General features: G+C 47.5%; 1 protein-coding gene across 2 annotated transcripts in view; it reads right to left on the bottom strand.

Annotated features, from left to right (window-relative positions):
- LOC137380291 (netrin-4-like) overlaps positions 1-17,745 on the bottom strand; it is a 71,129-nt gene that overhangs the window by 39,055 nt on the left and 14,329 nt on the right. For both annotated transcript variants that reach the window (XM_068052192.1, XM_068052191.1), the window contains exons 3-4: positions 8,337-8,878; positions 1,874-2,149 (exon numbers count right to left, since the gene is read on the bottom strand). In XM_068052192.1, the coding sequence (XP_067908293.1) occupies positions 1,874-2,149; positions 8,337-8,878 (818 nt within the window). The remainder of the gene's footprint in view (positions 1-1,873; positions 2,150-8,336; positions 8,879-17,745) is intronic.

A 17,745-nucleotide genomic window follows, 5' to 3' on the forward strand; every position in this document is an offset into this window, starting at 1 on the left:
AGTTCTACACTATCCTCCTCACAGTTCACAATGCTTCCAAGTTTCGTATCATCTGCAGACTTTGAAATTGTGCCCTGTATACCAAGGTCTAGGTCATTAATATATATCAGGAAAAGCAAAGGTACCAACACTGATCCCTGGGGAACTCCACTACAAACCTTCCTCCAGCCCAAAAAACATCCATTAACCACTACTCTTTGTTTCCTGTCACTCAGCCAATTCCATATCCATGTTGCTATCGTCCCTTTTATTCCATGAGCTACAAGTTTGCTCACAAGTCTGTTGTGTGGCACTGTATAAAATGCCTTTTGAAAGTCCATGTTCACCACATCAACAGCATTGTCCTCATCAACCCTCTCTGTTACCTCCTCAAAAAAACTCCAGCAAGTTGGTTAAACATGATTTTCCCTTAAGAAATCCATGCTGGCTTTCCTTAATTAACTCACATTTGTCCATGTGACTGTTGATTTTGTCCTGAATTATTTTTTCTAGAAGTTGTTCCACCACTGAAGTTAAACTGACTGGCCTGTAGTTGCTGGGCTTACCTTTACACCCTTTTTTGAACAAGGGTGTAACAATTGCAATTCTCCGGCACCACCCCCGAGTCTAAGGAAGACTGAAAAATTATGGCCAGTGTCTCTGCGATTTCCACCCTCACTTCCCTCAGTATCCTTGGATGCATCTCATCCGGTCCTGGTGTTTTATCCACTGTACGTACAGACAGTCTATCTAATACTTCCTCTTTATCAATTTTAAACCCCTCTAGTGTCTGACATGCCTCCTCCTTCAACATTGCCTGGGTTGCATCTTCTTCCTTGGTAAAGACAGATGCAAAATATTCATTTAATACCTCAGCTATGCCCTCTGCCTCCATGCGTAAATCCCCTTTCTGGTTCCTAATTGTCCCCACTTTTCCTTTTACCACCCTTTATATGCCTAGAGAAAACTTTGGGATTTCCTTTAATGCCAGCTGCCAGTCTCTTTTCATGCTCTCTCTTCCTTTGAGCAGAGGTGTTTAAGAGGAGATTTGATCGAGGTGTTCAGAATTATGAAGGGTTTTGATAGCATAAAATGAGGAGAAACTGTTTCCGGTCGCAGGAGGCTTGGTAACCAGAGGACACAGATTTGAGATCATTGCCAAAAGAACCAGAGGGGGAGATGAGGAAACATTGGTTACACAGCGAGTTGTTGTGATCTGGAACGCGCTGCCTGAAAGGGCGGTGGAAGCAGATTCAACAGTAACTTTCAAAAGGGAACTGGATAAGTACTTGAAAAGGAAACATTGACAAGGCTATGGGGGAAGAGCAGGGGAGTGGGATTAATTGGACAAATCTCTTTGCAGGTCATTGCGAAAACAATGAAAGAAAGAAAGTATTTCTATTGCGTCTTTCATAGGATGTCCCAAAGCACTTTACAGCCAATGAAGTACTTTTTGAAGTGCGGTGTCTGTTGTAATGTAGGAAATGCAGCAGCCAGTTTGTGCACAGCAAAATCCCATAAACAGCAATGTGATAATGACCAGATAATCTGTTTTTAGTGATGTTGGTTAAAGGGATAAATATTGATCAGGACACTGGGGAGAACGCCCCTGCTTTTCTTCAAAATAGTGGCCATGGGATCTTTCACATTGACCTGAGAGGGCAGACAGAGCCTTGGTTTAACATCTCAACCAAATGATGGTGCCTCTGACAGTGCAGCAATCCTTCAGTACTGCACTGGGAGTGTCAGCCTGGCTTATGTGCTCAAGTCTCTGGACAGGGACTTGAACCCACAACTCTCTGAACCATTGGCAACAGAGCTAACCACTGAGCCAAGGCCAACACCTACACATTATAAATTGCAGAGAGGATGTTTAGCACTTGGCTTTACTCACCATGGTCTCCAGGCTCCTGCCTGCTCGCTTGGCCCCGTCCAATGGCTGACACTGCTCAGCGTGTCCATTACAAAAACAGCTCCCCCGGACAATCAAGTCGTAGACTGCATAATGGGCAAACCTCTGAGGTTTCTCCAGGAGCCCCATGTGCTGGCAAGGACATTCCTGCTGCTTCAGCAAGTGGAGCCGGAGGTTGGTGAGTTTCATGATGTCCTGAGCCTCCAGACTGTAAGGGTTTTCAATCCTGTTGGCTGAGGATAAGGCACGGAATATCACCTGCAACACACAACACAGTGTAAAGAATCATAGAAACACAGAAGGAGGCCATTCGGCCCATCCTGTCTGTGCTGGCTCTTTGAAAGAACTATCCAATTAGTCCCACTCCCCCTGCTCTTTCCCTGCAGCTCAACAAGTTTTTCATTCTCTGCCTGTGAACAGAGGAAGAGACATAGTCAGGCTTGAGAAACAGAAAGATGTAAGATAGTCAAGCCCAGAAAAGTTTGAGAAAAATTGAAACTGCAGGAAGAGGCCATTCAATGAGATCATGACTGATCTGCAACCCGACTCCATATACCCACCTTTGTCCCATATCCTTTAATACTATTGGTTAACAAAAATCTATCAATCTCAGCTCTAAAATTAACAATTGATCCAACATCAATTGCCATTTGTGGAAGAGAGTTCCAATCATCTTCTACTCTGTGTGTAGAAATGTTTCCTAATTTCACTCCTGAAATGTCTGGCTCTAATTTGTAGTCAATGCCCCCTAGTCCCAGACTCCCCAACGAGCAGAAATAGTTTCTCTCTATCTATCCTATCTGTTCATATTAATATCTTGAAGATTTGATCAGATCACCCCATAACCTTTTATATTTCAGGGTAAACAACCCTAGTTTGTAGATGAACATAGCTGGTTTTCAGGACAACATAGCTAGGGGTTACTCTGTCCAGATCAAGTCAGGCAACACACATTGTGGGATATGAACCCAACAATGATGAAGAAATGGCATCTATCCATGTCAGAATGGAATGTGAGTTAGGAGGCGGTGATGCTACATAGGGCAGAGTGGCAAGAATCCCATCTCCACTGACAGCTGTAACCCTCCATGTCCCAAATACTAAACATTAGCTTATTTTTTATTCATTCACAGGATACGGCATCACTGGCAAGTCCAGCGTTTATTGCCCATCCCTAATTGCCCATGAGAAGGTTGTGGTGAGCTGCTTTCTTGAACCGCTGCAGTCCCTGTGCTGTTAGGGAGGGAGTTCCAGGATTTTGACCCAGCGACAGTGAAGGAACGGCGATATAGTTCCAAGTCAGGATGGTGTGTGACTTGGAGGGGAACTTGCAGGTGGTGGTGTTCCCATGTATCTGCTGCCCTTGTCCTTCTAGGTGGTAGAGGTTACGGGTTTGGGAGGTGCTGTCTAAGGACCCTCGGTGAGTTGATGAGTTCCTCAATTACCAGCAGTGCTGTGCTGTCTTGTGACTCTGCCTTGCTCAACTATTGAATAAACCAATTGCCAGGGAACGGAGTTTATGGGGTGACCAAAGACAATGCTTTGGTCTTCCCAATATTTAGTTGGAGGAATTTTCTGCTCGTCCAATACTGGATGATGAATAAGCAATGTGACAAAGAGATAATTTTTTAAAGAGTGACTTAAAGGAGAGGAGAGTGCTAGAGAGACAGAGAAGTTTAGGGAGGGAATTCAAGTACTAGGGCCCAGGCGGCTGAAGACACGGCCACCAATGGTGGAAGGATGAAAATTGGGGTTGTTCAAGACGCCAGAATTGGAGGAGTGCAGAGATCCTGGAGGGTTGTAGGGCTGGATGTCTTGGAGGGGTTTGAAAACAAGAATGAGAATTTAAAATCATTTTACTAATGGAGATTTCCTGCATTTTGTGATTTAGTTTAGTTACTAGCAGGTCTCCCATGTTGTCACTCATTGTGAATTAGATTAATACTGCATGATATTGCATGCAATGAATAATGTATTATTCTGCTGCTAAAACAGGGCCACATGTAACCTGGTCTATTCCATTAAAGCCACAAGATGTAATTGCTGTAAGTGGACAATTAGAGCTTAATTCCTCTTCGCACAAACCAAGGTCAATTATAAGCTAAAGTTTCTGTGTAAACTAGCAATTGCTTAGAAATAGTTGGGTGCTGTATGGCCAGCACAGGCACGATGAGCCGAAGGGCCTGTTTCTGTGATGTATAACTCTATGACTAAATTCCATGTCAGAAAAAACCCACCAGGAAATGACTGACTTTCATATTATATATACATTCTTTTAAAATGATGAATAAAGTATATGGGATCCTGGGCTTTGTAAATAGAGACAGGGAGAACAGAAGCAGGGGAGTTATGATGAGCCTTTATAAAACACTGGTTTGACTTCAACTGGAGTATTGTGTCCAATTCAGGGCACCACAATTTAGGAAGGATGTGAAGGCACAGGAGAGGGGGCGGGAAAAAAATCAGAGAATGGTTCCAGGGATGAGGGACTTCAGTTACGTGGATAGATTGGAGCAGCTGGGATTGTTCTCCTTAGAGAAGAGAGGGTTGGGAGAAGATTTGATAGAGATTTTCAAAATTATGAGGGGTCTGGATTGAGTGGATAGGGAGCAACTGTTCCCATTGGCAGAAGGGCCGAGAACCAGAGGACACCGATTTAAAGTGATTGGCAAAAGAAGCAGAGGTGACATGAGGGGAAACCATTTACACAGTGAGTGTTCATGATCTGGAATGTACTGCCTGAGAGTGTGGTGGAGGCAGATTCAATCGAGGCTTTCAAAAGAGAATTGAATGATTACCTGAAGAGAAAAAAATTGCAGGGCTATGGGGAAAGGGCAGGTGAGTGGGATTAACTAAACTACTCTTGCAGAGAGTCGGCATAGACTTGGAGTCATTTACGGCACAGAAGGAGCCTATTCAGCCCATCAAGTCCATGCTGGCTCTCCACCAAGCTATTCAGTCAGTCCCACTCCTTTGCTTGATCCCCGTAGCCCTGCAAGTTTATTTCCTTCAAGTGTCCATCCAATTTCCTTTTGAAATCATTGATTGTCTCCACTTCAACCACCCTGTGGGCACTGAGTTCCAGGTCATTACCACTCACTGTGTAAAAAAGTTCTTCCCCACATTCCCCCTGCATCTTTTGCCCACAGCCTTCAATCTGTGTCCCTAGTCCTTGTACCATCAGTTAATGGGAACAGTTTTTCCTTGTCTAACTTATCTGAGCCTGTCATAATCTTGTACACCTCTATCAAATCTCCTCTCAATCTCCTTTGTTCCAAGGAGAACAAACTCAGCTTTTCCAACCTAACCTTGTAACTAAAATCCTCCATCCCTGGAACCATTCTGGTAAATCTCCTCTGCACCCTCTCAAGGACCGTCCCATCCTTCCTGAAGTGTGGTGACCAGAACTGGACACAATACTCCAGTTGGAGCCAACCAGAGCTTTATAAAGGTTCAGCATAACTTCCCTGCTTTTGTACTCAATACCACTATTTATGAAGCCCAAGATCCCATATGCTTTACTAACCACTCTCTCAATATGTCCTGTCACCTTCAAAGATCGTTGCACATGCATCCCCAGGTCCCTCTGTTCCTGCACACTTGATGGGCCCAATGGCTTCCTTCTGTGTTGTAACCATTCTATCATTCTATGAATGTTTTGTACCTGTAAAAAAAAAAAGGGCCACCTAATTTGAGATGGACTCAAAACTAATTGCACTAACTGATCTCTGGTGGCTCTCCTCGCCTTAAGTCAGATGATATGATCTCTTATCTGTCTTTGCTGTGTATGCGTTTCTGGCTCTTAGTCTCTCTCTGCCTTGCTCTCTCTCTGTATTTCATAGAATGATTACAGCACGGAAGGATGCTATTTGGCCCTGTACTGACTTTTTGAAATAAGTCAAATTAATCCCACTCCCTTATAATAAAAGCAAAATATTGCAGATGCTGGAAATTTGAAAATTCTTGTTTTTATTTCAGATTTCCAGCATCCGCAGTATTTTGCTTTTAAAATATTTACTTTACCCGGTCTAACATTTTCTATCAGACAAGCAGGGCAGACAAAATCTGATCAAAATGTTCTAGCCCCCACCCCTCGCATCCCACCCTCTTGTACCCCCTCCTCCTCTGTCCCAGCCCTTCCTGGAATGCTCCTAACCAAAACATATTTGCGTGAGAGAACCAGCGTTCGGACCAGTCAACTCCCCAAGGAAGTATAAAATAACACTGAGGGATTTTATTGAAAGGCATTTCACATCCAGAAGAGCAGTTAGCTTCTCTTGAAGGTGACAATGTGCTTTTCTATTGGATTCTTTCATGTTTATTCTCCATTTGCACATGGTATCTTTACATTGCTTTAACACCTGGTGTTGTTCTGTTCAACATTTGAAATGCCTCATGGAGGGGCATATATCTATCAGGGAGTTGCAACTAATGATTCAGCCACTTAATGTGTCACAGGAATGGGAGGAGGCCATTCAGCACCTCCATTCTGTTCTGCCATTCAGTTAGATCCTGGCTGATCTGTTCCTCAACTCCATTTACCCACTTTGGTTCCATATCACTCGATATCCTTACTCAGCAAAAATCAATATATATTTAGGGCGGCACAGTGGCGCAGTGGTTAGCACTGCAGCCTCACAGCTCCAGGGACCCGGGTTCGATTCTGGGTACTGCCTGTGTGGAGTTTGCAAGTTCTCCCTGTGTCTGCGTGGGTTTTCTCCGGGTGCTCCGGTTTCCTCCCACAAGCCAAAAGACTTGCAGGTTGGTAGGTAAATTGGCCATTATAAATTGTCACTAGTATAGGTAGGTGGTAGGGAAATATAGGGACAGATGGGGATGTTTGGTAGGAATATGGGATTAGTGTAGGATTAGTATACATGGGTGGCTGCTGGTCGGCACAGACTCGGTGGGCCGAAGGGCCTGTTTCAGTGCTGTATCTCTAATCTAATCTAAATATCAGCAAATATCCATTCTCAGTATTGAAAATTTCCATTGTCCCCCAGCATCCACTGCTTTCTGGGGGAGAGAGTTCCAGATTTCCACTCCCCTTCATGTGAAGAAGTGCTTCCTGACATCACCCCTGAACGGCCTGGCTCGAATTTTAAGGTTTTTCCCCCTCGTTGTGGACTCCCCCACCGCCCCCCCCCACCAGAGGAAATAGATTCTCCATATCAACCCTATTGAATCCCTTTATCATTTTAAACACCTCAATCAGAACATCTCTCAGGTTTCTAAACTCAAGGGAATACAAGCCAAGTCTATGGAAGATGTCCTCACAATTTAACCATTTAAGCCTTGGTATCATTCTGGACGAAAGCACCCCATCCAAGGCCAATATATCTTCCCTAGGGTTCAATGTCCAGAACTGAACACAACGGTGATTCTTCACAGCAAGAACTGGCACCTCAGGAGAAAGAGAAGAAAAATCCATTAAATAAAGGGTTTCGCTAGCCCATGTGTCTGCCAGGCTCTTGGTCCTGATCACACAGGCTCCTGTCGAATAATGATGGCTTGGCTGTGATGAAGCCCACCCATGTCAAATATGCTGCCCTCAAAGTGTGGGCTCGCAGGTTGCCGTTGTTTTGGTATCTTCATGCTCTTCTCTTGGAGAACAGTGTGAATTGTGGATGAATTCGCAGGCTGATAAACTGAAGGCAGCCACGTGAACTCTCCTTCCATTGCCGTAACCATCTTCATCCCAGCCAATAGATGGGGGTTTATATAGGTTCCCACACCCTATAAAGGTGAGGGGGTCACTGACCCCCACGGGATGACAATCTGGAATTCCAAGCTGGAGCTCCAGTCTCCATTCGCCAGGATTGTCCAGAGTGGCATTCAAACCCAGGATCTTCTAACCAGAGATGGGAATGCAAGCAGTGGCTCTCTCCAGCACACAGTCAGGGAATGAATACTGGTGAATTACTGGAGGAGGGTCAATGCCTGTGACATCAGTGTCTTCAAAAGAGAGGGGAAGATAGAAGGAACAAAAGAAAGAAAGAATGAACTTGCATTTCTATAGCACCTTTCACATCCTCACGACATCCCAAAGCACTTTACAGACAATGAAGCACTTTTGAAGTGTAGTCACTGTTGTAATGAAGCTCCTACAAGCAGCAATGTGATAATAACCAGATAATCTGTTTGAGTGGTGTTGCTTAAGGCATAAATATTGGCCTCAGGACACTGGAGAGAACTCGCCTGTTCTTCAAATAGTGGGATCTTTTACACCCGCAACAGAGGGCGGACGGGGCCCCAGTTTAACGTCTCATCTGAAAAACGGCACCTCTGACAGTACAGCACTTCTTCAGTACTGCACTGGAGTGTCGGTCTGGATTTTGTGCTCAGGTCTCTGACTCGGAAATGAGAGAGCTTCCCACTGAGCAACGGCTCACGCTAAACAAGAAAATGTGGTGAGGATCATTTGTCAAGTTTGTGAAACTCTTACCTCTCCCTTGGAACAGGGCAGTGGATCGGAGTATCTGGAGGTGCACAGTGAGCTCTCCTGCACTGTGTCATCGACCATTCCAAACATCTCTGTGCAATTCCTGGCAAAATACTTGTAGGGCCTCCAGCTCCGTCCGTAGTCCTGGGATCTTTCCAACAACATGGCTGCTGGTCTGGGCGACTTAAAGACCAGGATGGCATGCGTCAGATAGAATTCTGTCTCCAGGTCCAGCCTGACCTCTTCCCTGGGCAGCCCTTGGGCAGATTGCCACCAACTGCTCTGGCGGTGGAAGAAATCGTCTGTCATGTCCGAGGCCGGGTGGGAATATTCCGATTGGTTGGAATTGCATTTGGAGCACATGGTGCGTCTGCAGACCGAGCCGAGGTCGCCAGGACGCTCCCCCTCCAGGAAGGAACAATATAGCTCCGTGCCATTGTCACCGCAAGTGGTAAGAGTCTGCACTGTCCTCCCAGTTGCCAGGTTACCAACAGAGGGATTGCAAGACTGGCCATCGCATCGAGAGGCTCGTGACTTCCCCCTGCCTGAAATCGGGGGGAAAGGAAAGTTACTGACAGTAAAGAGCCAATTTGTGACAGGAGGTTTCCATCCTTACAACATGCACAAACTCCCCACAGAGCACAAGAATGAAATGTCATTTCCATATCTGGGAGACTTTTCCAGACTCTTTAAGGGTAGACAAGAAAAAAGGGGAGCTTACCCTCTCTTGCCTTCAGCTATCAATTTCACCATTCTCCCTGTCCTGACCCCTCAACCCCTTCTCCCCACCCCAAACCCTCGCACCCTCCTCCCCGTCCCTCACCATTACCCCCTTCTGAACCTCGCCGCCTTCTCCCCACCCCAAACCCTCTTCCCCTCCTCCCCATTCTGAACCCTCTTCCCCTCCTCCCCGTCCCGAACCCTCTTCCCCTCCTCCCCGTCCCGAACCCTCTTCCCCTCCTCCCCGTCCCGAACCCTCTCTCCCCTCTCTCCCCGTCCCGAACCCTCTCTCCCCTCTCTCCCCGTCCCGAACCCTCTCTCCCCTCTCTCCCCGTCCCGAACCCTCTCTCCCCTCTCTCCCCGTCCCGAACCCTCTCTCCCCTCTCCCCTCTCTCCCCGTCCCGAACCCACTCTCCCCTCTCCCCTCTCTCCCCGTCCCGAACCCCCTCTCCCCTCTCTCCCCGTCCCGAACCCACTCTCCCCTCTCTCCCCGTCCCGAACCCACTCTCCCCGTCCCGAACCCACTCTCCCCGTCCCGAACCCTCTCTCCCCGTCCCGAACCCTCTCTCCCCGTCCCGAACCCTCTCTCCCCGTCCCGAACCCTCTCTCCCCGTCCCGAACCCTCTCTCCCCGTCCCGAACCCTCTCTCCCCGTCCCGAACCCTCTCTCCCCGTCCCGAACCCTCTCTCCCCGTCCCGAACCCTCTCTCCCCGTCCCGAACCCTCTCTCCCCGTCCCGAACCCTCTCTCCCCGTCCCGAACCCTCTCTCCCCGTCCCGAACCCTCTCTCCCCGTCCCGAACCCTCTCTCCCCGTCCCGAACCCTCTCTCCCCGTCCCGAACCCTCTCTCCCCGTCCCGAACCCTCTCTCCCCGTCCCGAACCCTCTCTCCCCGTCCCGAACCCTCTCTCCCCGTCCCGAACCCTCTCTCCCCGTCCCGAACCCTCTCTCCCCGTCCCGAACCCTCTCTCCCCGTCCCGAACCCTCTCTCCCCGTCCCGAACCCTCTCTCCCCGTCCCGAACCCTCTCTCCCCGTCCCGAACCCTCTCTCCCCGTCCCGAACCCTCTCTCCCCGTCCCGAACCCTCTCTCCCCGTCCCGAACCCTCTCTCCCCTCTCTCCCCGTCCCGAACCCTCTCTCCCCGTCCCGAACCCTCTCTCCCCGTCCCGAACCCTCTCTCCCCGTCCCGAACCCTCTCTCCCCGTCCCGAACCCTCTCTCCCCGTCCCGAACCCTCTCCCCCTCCTCCTCCTCCCCATCTCAAACCCTTTCCCCATCCCAAACCCTCGCCCTCTCCTCCCCATCCCTCGCCCTTGCCCCCTTCCGAACCCTCGCACCCTTCACCCCATTCCGAACCCTCTCCCCCTCCTCCCCATTCCGAACCCTCTCCCCCTCCTCCCTGTCACAAACCCTGTCCCCTCTTCCCTGTCACAAACCCTCTCCCCATCCCAAACCCTCACCCCCTCCTCCCCGTCCCTCGCCCTTCCCCCCTTCCGAACCCTCCTCCTCTTCTCCCCATCCCGAACCCTTGCCCCTTCTCTCCCTCCCGACCCCAGAAGCGTAAGGAAAGAAACTGGCGCTCGGTGAAAGAAAGAGGACAAGTGAACAAATGCTTGGTCAAAGAAGTGGGTTTTAAGGAAGGACTTTAAAGAGGAGCAAGTCGGAGAGGTTTGTGGAACATGGGACCTAGGCAGCTGAAGGCATGGCCTCCAATGTTGGGTTCAGGGGTTGTACAAGGCCAGAGTCAGAGGAATGAAGAATTCTGTGTACGCCATGAAGTAATTTCATCACGAGGGTAAGAATTTTAAATCTGAGGCATTGAGGGATCAGAAGCCAATGTAGGTCAGCAAGTGAATGAGACTTGGTGTGAGTTAGGATATGGGCAGCAGAGCTTTGGGTGAGTTGAAGTTTATGGAGGGCGGTGTTTGGAGGCCAACCAGGAGAGCTTTGGGATAGTCGGATTTAGAGGTAATTAAAGCATGGATGAGGATTTCAGCAGCAGATGAGCTGAGACTGGGCAGAGATGGGCAATATTACATTCATGGAAATAGATGGTCTGTTCAATGGAGAAAATATAGGGTCAGAAGCTCAGCTCAGGGTCAAATAGGATGCCAAGGCTATGACGTGTCTGGTTCAGCTGGTGGTCCTAGAAAGAGAGTGGAATTGGTGGCAAGAGTATGGCGTTTGTAACAGATGGTGGTTTGGGTATTTTCCCAATATTTAACTGGGGAAAGTTACAGCTCATCCAAGACTGGATGCTGGACAGGCAATGTGAGAGCAGAAAGGTAGTGGAGGGATTTAGAAAGGTGGTGGTGAGGGAGAGCCAGGTGTTGTCGGTAGACATGTGGAAGCTTGACACCATGTCTTTGGTAATATCTCCAAGGGCAGCATGGAGGTATGGATAAGGACAAGGAAGGATCCTTTGGGACCTCCAGAGGCAACAGTGTTGGGGAGGGAAGAGAAGCCACTGCTGGAAACTCTGACTATATCATAGAATCTTACAGAATAGAAGGAGGTCATTCGACTCATTGTGTCTGTGCCAGTTCTTTGAAAGAGTTATCCAATTAATCCCACTCCACTGCTCATTCCCCATAGCCCTGCAAAGTTTTCCTTTTCAAGTATTTATCCAATTCCCTTTTGAAAGTTACTAGTGAGTCTGCAAACAACAGAAAGGCTGATCAGATCCAAGAGAGAGAGTTCTTTCTTCTCTCTCTCTCTCTCTCCTTTCTAGAATGATCTGTTGTGGCTTCTGGCTGGCTTTGTGCTTTTATTGTCTCTCTCCCTCTCTTCCTTTTCAATCTCACTGTACCTTCCTCTCCCTCCAACTCTTTCTGGGTTCCCAAGATAATTATGTATGGTGAAGGCCATTCATGCCTCCTGGTTCATCCACCCCCGACATCCTAACATCACCAACTCTGTAATTGCTTCTTCAATTATTCCAGGGGGTTTTGCCTCCACTCCCCTGTCTGAAAGATTGTTCCACATGTTGGTCACTCTGTGTGTACAATTTCCAGATATCTGTCCTCAGAGAACCCTTTTCTATTCTGACCCCACCAATCTATCTCACTGGGTCCAATCTCCCTCTCTCTGTCTCCCCAGCCCCCATCTCCCTCCCTCGCCCTGTCTCCCTCCCTCTGTCTCTGTCTCCCTCCCTCTCTCTGACTGTCTGTCTCCCTGAGTCTCTGTCTCCCTCCCTTTCCTTCTGTCACCCTGCCTCTCTCTATCTGTGTCTCTGTCTCCATCCCTCACTGTCTCTCTTTCTCTCTCTCTCTCTCCCTTTCCCTCTCTCTCTCTCCCTCTCTCTGTTTGCCTCCCCCTCTCTCTCCCTCTCCTTCTGACACCCTCCCTCTCTCTATCTGTGACTCTGTCTCCATCCCTCACTGTCTCTCTGTCTCTCTCTCTGTCACCCCCCCCCTCTCTCTCTGTCTCTACCCCTCACTGTCGCTCTGTCTGTCTGTGTGTGTGTCTCTCTCTCTCTCTCCCTCCCTCTCTGGGTTACTTTCTCTGCTTTTCTCTCTCATAGGACTATTCTCATTCTCTCCCAGGGTTTCTCTCTCACTCTTTCTCTTTCAGATTTTCTCCCTCTGGGTTCCTCACTCTCTCTGCGTCCCATTGTTCGTACCCCCACCTTTCTCTCTGGATTCCCCGCCTGCCCCAGTATATTTACAGCCCAATTCATGTTCTTACTATTTTTGTATAAACCAGATTGCTGCCAAAGCCGTGGGAAGTCTGTAGGGGGTTTAAATACAAATTATAGCATTAAGGCTTTTCGAACCAAACCCAAGGTTGGGAGGGACGGGAATCATTTTATGATATTTACAAAATGCCTCAATAGAAGATTGTGGTTACATTCACCCAATTTTGCCTGGAGTAAGGAGGGAGGAATGAGACTTGGTGTGAGGAAAGGACCACATTTTAAAGCTGTTCCTTTGGGTTGTCAATGGGTGGATGCAGAGCCGAGAATGAACCGAATTCTCCAGCAGCAACTCCAAGTCAAAAGCAGAGTGTTTAAGCCATCCCTAACCCACACAACCTCCCTGATAATATCCCTGAAACTAACATCCTATCATTAATAATAATCTTAGATTATTACAAAAACGCATAGGCACACATGAATTTAGAAAATTATGATATATGTGGGGTTATATAATTTTAACACAAAAGTATGCAAATATAAGCAAAACATGTTTTCTGTATAAACAGACACTTAGCCAAGGATGTGGAGATTAAATAAGGGAAGATATTTTATATCCAGTGTCAACAGAATACAGAGATGGAAATAGTGTCCTTAACATAGAATTCTGTTTACTGATAAGTCACTGACTGTGTATCTGATACCAATAGAGGCAGGAAATATTATAGTGTACATGTAAAATGGAAATGTATCCGTCTGATATTCAGAGTCTGTCCTGTCCGAGAGATGTACAACCGTGTTTATTATTAAGATATCATTTTTGAATTGTAATTTACAGAGGGGGGTCTGTTCAGTTCTACTCGGTGTTAAATCTCGGCAGAAGGACAAACAAGGGAACAAATTTGAGAGTAAAAAATAAACAGCAGTGAGGGGGGAGGCGAAAGGGAAAAGGACAAGGACAGTGAAGAAAGGAGAAGGCCTGATAAACCACAAGTAGTCACGAGTTACAGAAACCAAACAAGGGTCAAAGTTTCACGTGTACGTGCCTTGCCAATGATTGGATGGTATAATGTATACGTGCTTAGAACGTAATAGGGGTAACCTAACTATATACAAGTAGACAGAATTGGATAAAGATAAGAGTAAGAATGTGTAACTGAATGATTGGTAAATGCATACGAACTGTTATCTGTAAAATGGTGTAAGAATGGTGTTTTGAAACTACTCGGGGAGTTTGAATGCCATCTTGTATGGGTGCGGCCTCCTCTGCATATGCTTGAATAAACCGGTGAACAAAGAAGCTTGAGTCTCGTCTGGTCTATTGTGAAATTGGAGGGTGACTGAACTCCCTTTCAGTGGCATAGTGGGCAGGATACACCCAGCTTTCTGTAAAGGTGAAAACAATGATCTGGTGAGTATTGTTTCATTTGAAAGAATACTCTCCAGTTGTTTGCGTCAGACTAGAACGGAGGTCCACAGGGCATGTCCGAATGTTAGACCTGAGACTCAGGCGGGATGGGAATAGGATCCTGGGGGGACGATTGAATCCCCGAATGCACGAATAAGTTGGGACAAGCGTGTCCCGGGGAACGATTGGATCCCGGATTGAAAGGTAGAGCTCGCTCAAAATGGCCATAGCCAAGAAAACGGAACTCGAGTTTGTCGCGGAGTGGGGAGGCGAAGGGACTATGTCTCTTCACCTTGCCATAAAATATAGGAAACTGATCAGTAAGATGAAAAAATAGGGCTGGTAGCCCAGTCATTCGCCACAACGCTCTAAGGAGTTGTGGAAGGCGCAAACAAATGATAAGACTGAATAGGCTATGGTACTCATCCTAAGCCTATACCTACAGCAACTGAAAATTATCCAAAACCATATCGGATGAACAGCCCCAATCGCAGCAGTAAATCGATTCCTTCCGGGAAACGCAAACGCCAACGACGATTGGAACTTAGATGATGAGGCGGCCAAATGGGCCGATTGGGAAAAAGGGGACAGACCGCCCCTGTACCACCACTCCACTGCTCCACCAACTCCAGTGCGGATGGTCCCGTATCAAACAGTAGATAAGAGTAACAACGAGAATGGCAGGAACTCCTGATGAACAGCTAAAGACACGGTAGTAATACCGTTTACCACCACTGAGAGGCATATGTTACTGAAGGAATTACCCACTCCCAAGAAAAGCAGTGGGAACACAGATTTCTGGCAGAAAATAGACGAGTTAAGGGAAGCCCATGCCCGGACCCCAGGAGATTGCCATGTCCTGGTAAAAGCAAAAATAGACCGAGGGACGTGGGATAAGGTATCACCAAGGGTGAGAAAGGGAACATATTTGACCGAGATAATAAAAACAAAATACTGCGGATGCTGGAAATCTGAAATAAAAACAAGAAATGCTGGAACCACTCAGTAGGTCTGGCAGCATCTGTGGAAAGAGAAGCAGAGTTAACGTTTCGGGTCAGTGACCCTTCATCGGAACTGACAGATATTAGAAAAGTCACAGATTATAAGCAAGTGAGGTGGGGGTGGGGCAAGAGATAACAAAGGAGGTCTCGATTGGACCAGGCCACATAGCTGACCAAAAGGTCACGGAGCAAAGGCAAACAATATGTTAATGGTATGTTGAAAGACATTTTCTAATATTTGTCAGTTCCGAAGAAGGGTCACTGACCCGAAACGTTAACTCTGCTTCTCTTTCCACAGATGCTGCCAGACCTGCTGAGTGGTTCCAGCATTTCTTATTATATTTGACCGAGATACAGGATAATGGGAACCCAGGACTGAACGAATGGAAGGCACAGATGTTAAAGAACTCAGTAAGTGAGGCATTGGGGGAGGTGAGACCAAATTGGGGAATTATAATAGGGATACGACAGAAGAGAGTCACCATCCGAGTTCAGGGAAAGAAAATGGGAAGCCTATAAAGATCACAGTGGACAAGATATCCCACCAAGGATGATTTAGTATTTTTAAATATGGTTAAAGGCGGCTTCGGCGGAGACCATCAAGAAAGTTCTGGCCATAGGATTAATTATGTACTTACAACGAATTGAGGATATGGGCGGAGGAGTTAGAAAGGGAGAGGGAAGGTAGCGGTTACAGAGAGACGCTAGTGGCGGCCGTGAACCACGCAGCCGGCTGCTTTAAGTGTAAACAGCGCCCGAGAATGTCCGCAGAGCGACAACAGGGGTAGACAACAATGCAACAACTGTAAGAAGATAGGACATCAGAAAAAGGATTGTTGGCAGAGAGGAGGTGGTCAAGGGGGATGCGGGCCCAAACAACAGGGGGACAAGATGGCAATGAGGTAGCCACAAAACAAGATCTGGCAAACTTACTGAAACTCTTACAGCCAAAATGGATATGGTCCATGGAGATGATCAGGGTGGAATGGGTCGCAAAGGGAGAATACGGGATAATTTGTGAACTATTTCCAGAATTGTGGGCCAAACACAAGAGGGATTGTGGCTATATGCAGGTAGAACCGGTTAAAACACCAGGACCAGTAATGCGCCCAAGAGACAGTACCCGATTAGAGCGGAGGTTATGAGAGCAGTAGTCGATATAATTAAGGATCTACAGGAGCAGGGGATAGTGATAGATACCGTCTCAACCACAAATTCATCGATCTGGCCAGTTAGGAAGCCCGACGGATCGTACAGACTCACCATGGGTTATACAGCCCTGAACGCAGTAACGCCCCGACTGCACCCAATTGTAGCCAACCCAACGACGATCCTCAACGGATTGAGCCTGGACCACCAGATCTTTACGGTACTCGATATTTCTAACGGATTTTGGGTAATACCCATACACAAGGAATCCCACAAGGTTTTCATAACAGCCTGGGAATACTCCACTACCATATGGCCAAGGCTATTGAGGGAATAGATATGACAAATATGGGAAGGGTACTATTGCAGTATGTAGACAACCTTCTCCTGACCTCCATGGACACACGTGCCCACACCCTTGAGATTATACAACTATGAGGCGATAAGTAAAGTTGGACTGAAAGAGAATCCAACCAAAGCCCAGATTGGGCAGCGATCGGTGACATACCTGGGCTATACTATATACCAAGGTATGAAATCCCTTCCACTCGAACGGAAGCAGGTAATCCTCACCTTACCCCACCCAAGGACTATATGGGAGGTAAGACAGATACTGGGACTATTTAATTACTGTAGGAACCTAATGAACAACTACACAGTGATTGTGAAGCTGATTCAGGATCTAATGAAAGGGGAAGGCCATCCGTGGAGTGTTTAGAGACGGAGGATTGGACCCCAGAATGTGAGAAAGCGTTCACCGAGATTAAGCAATTACTAGCCCCAGCCCCAGCGCTGGGACTCCCTGATTTGACGCACCCCTTCCACATTTATTACCAGAATAACTTGGGGTAGTAACACGGGGATGGCAAACGCCCAGTAGCGTACTGTTCTAATAGGCAATCCCCGGTAGTGGCGGGACTGACCTGATGCATTCAGGCACTGGACTGTGCAGCATGTGGTCAGTGAAAGTGAGCGAACCCATAACCATGCTAGGAGAGATCATCTTGCATACATCACACACACTAGTTCAAATACTTAATACGGGGAGACTCAAGTCAGTATTAGATGCCAGGAGAGCACCGTGGGAAAGCTTACTTTTCCCTAAAAATGGGCAGATAACTATCGCAGGGATGAAGGTAGTAACCCAGCTGGCTTTATGAATATTGAGGGGAGGAACATGTATGTGATGTACAGGAAGGCAACAAGTATGCAGATAGAGTGAAGGAGGAGCCACTGGAGGGGGCAGATATGACCCTCTATGTGGACGGATCTCCCGGAGAGTGATAGATGGGGATCCACGGACAGGGTGGGCAGTGGTAGAAGACGGAGGAGAGATAAGAGCACAAGGATGGTTGCTCGGAGATAAATCGGCACAAGTAGCAGAGCATAGGGCTCTGATAGAAACCTTGAAAATAGCTGAGGGAAAGAGGGTAAATATCTATATGGAAAGTCGGTACGCGTTTGGGGTGGTCCACGACTACGCTGGACCGTGAAGTAGAAGGG

The sequence above is a fragment of the Heterodontus francisci genome, chromosome 19, assembly GCF_036365525.1.
Source record: "Heterodontus francisci isolate sHetFra1 chromosome 19, sHetFra1.hap1, whole genome shotgun sequence".
NCBI classification, from domain to species: domain Eukaryota; kingdom Metazoa; phylum Chordata; class Chondrichthyes; order Heterodontiformes; family Heterodontidae; genus Heterodontus; species Heterodontus francisci.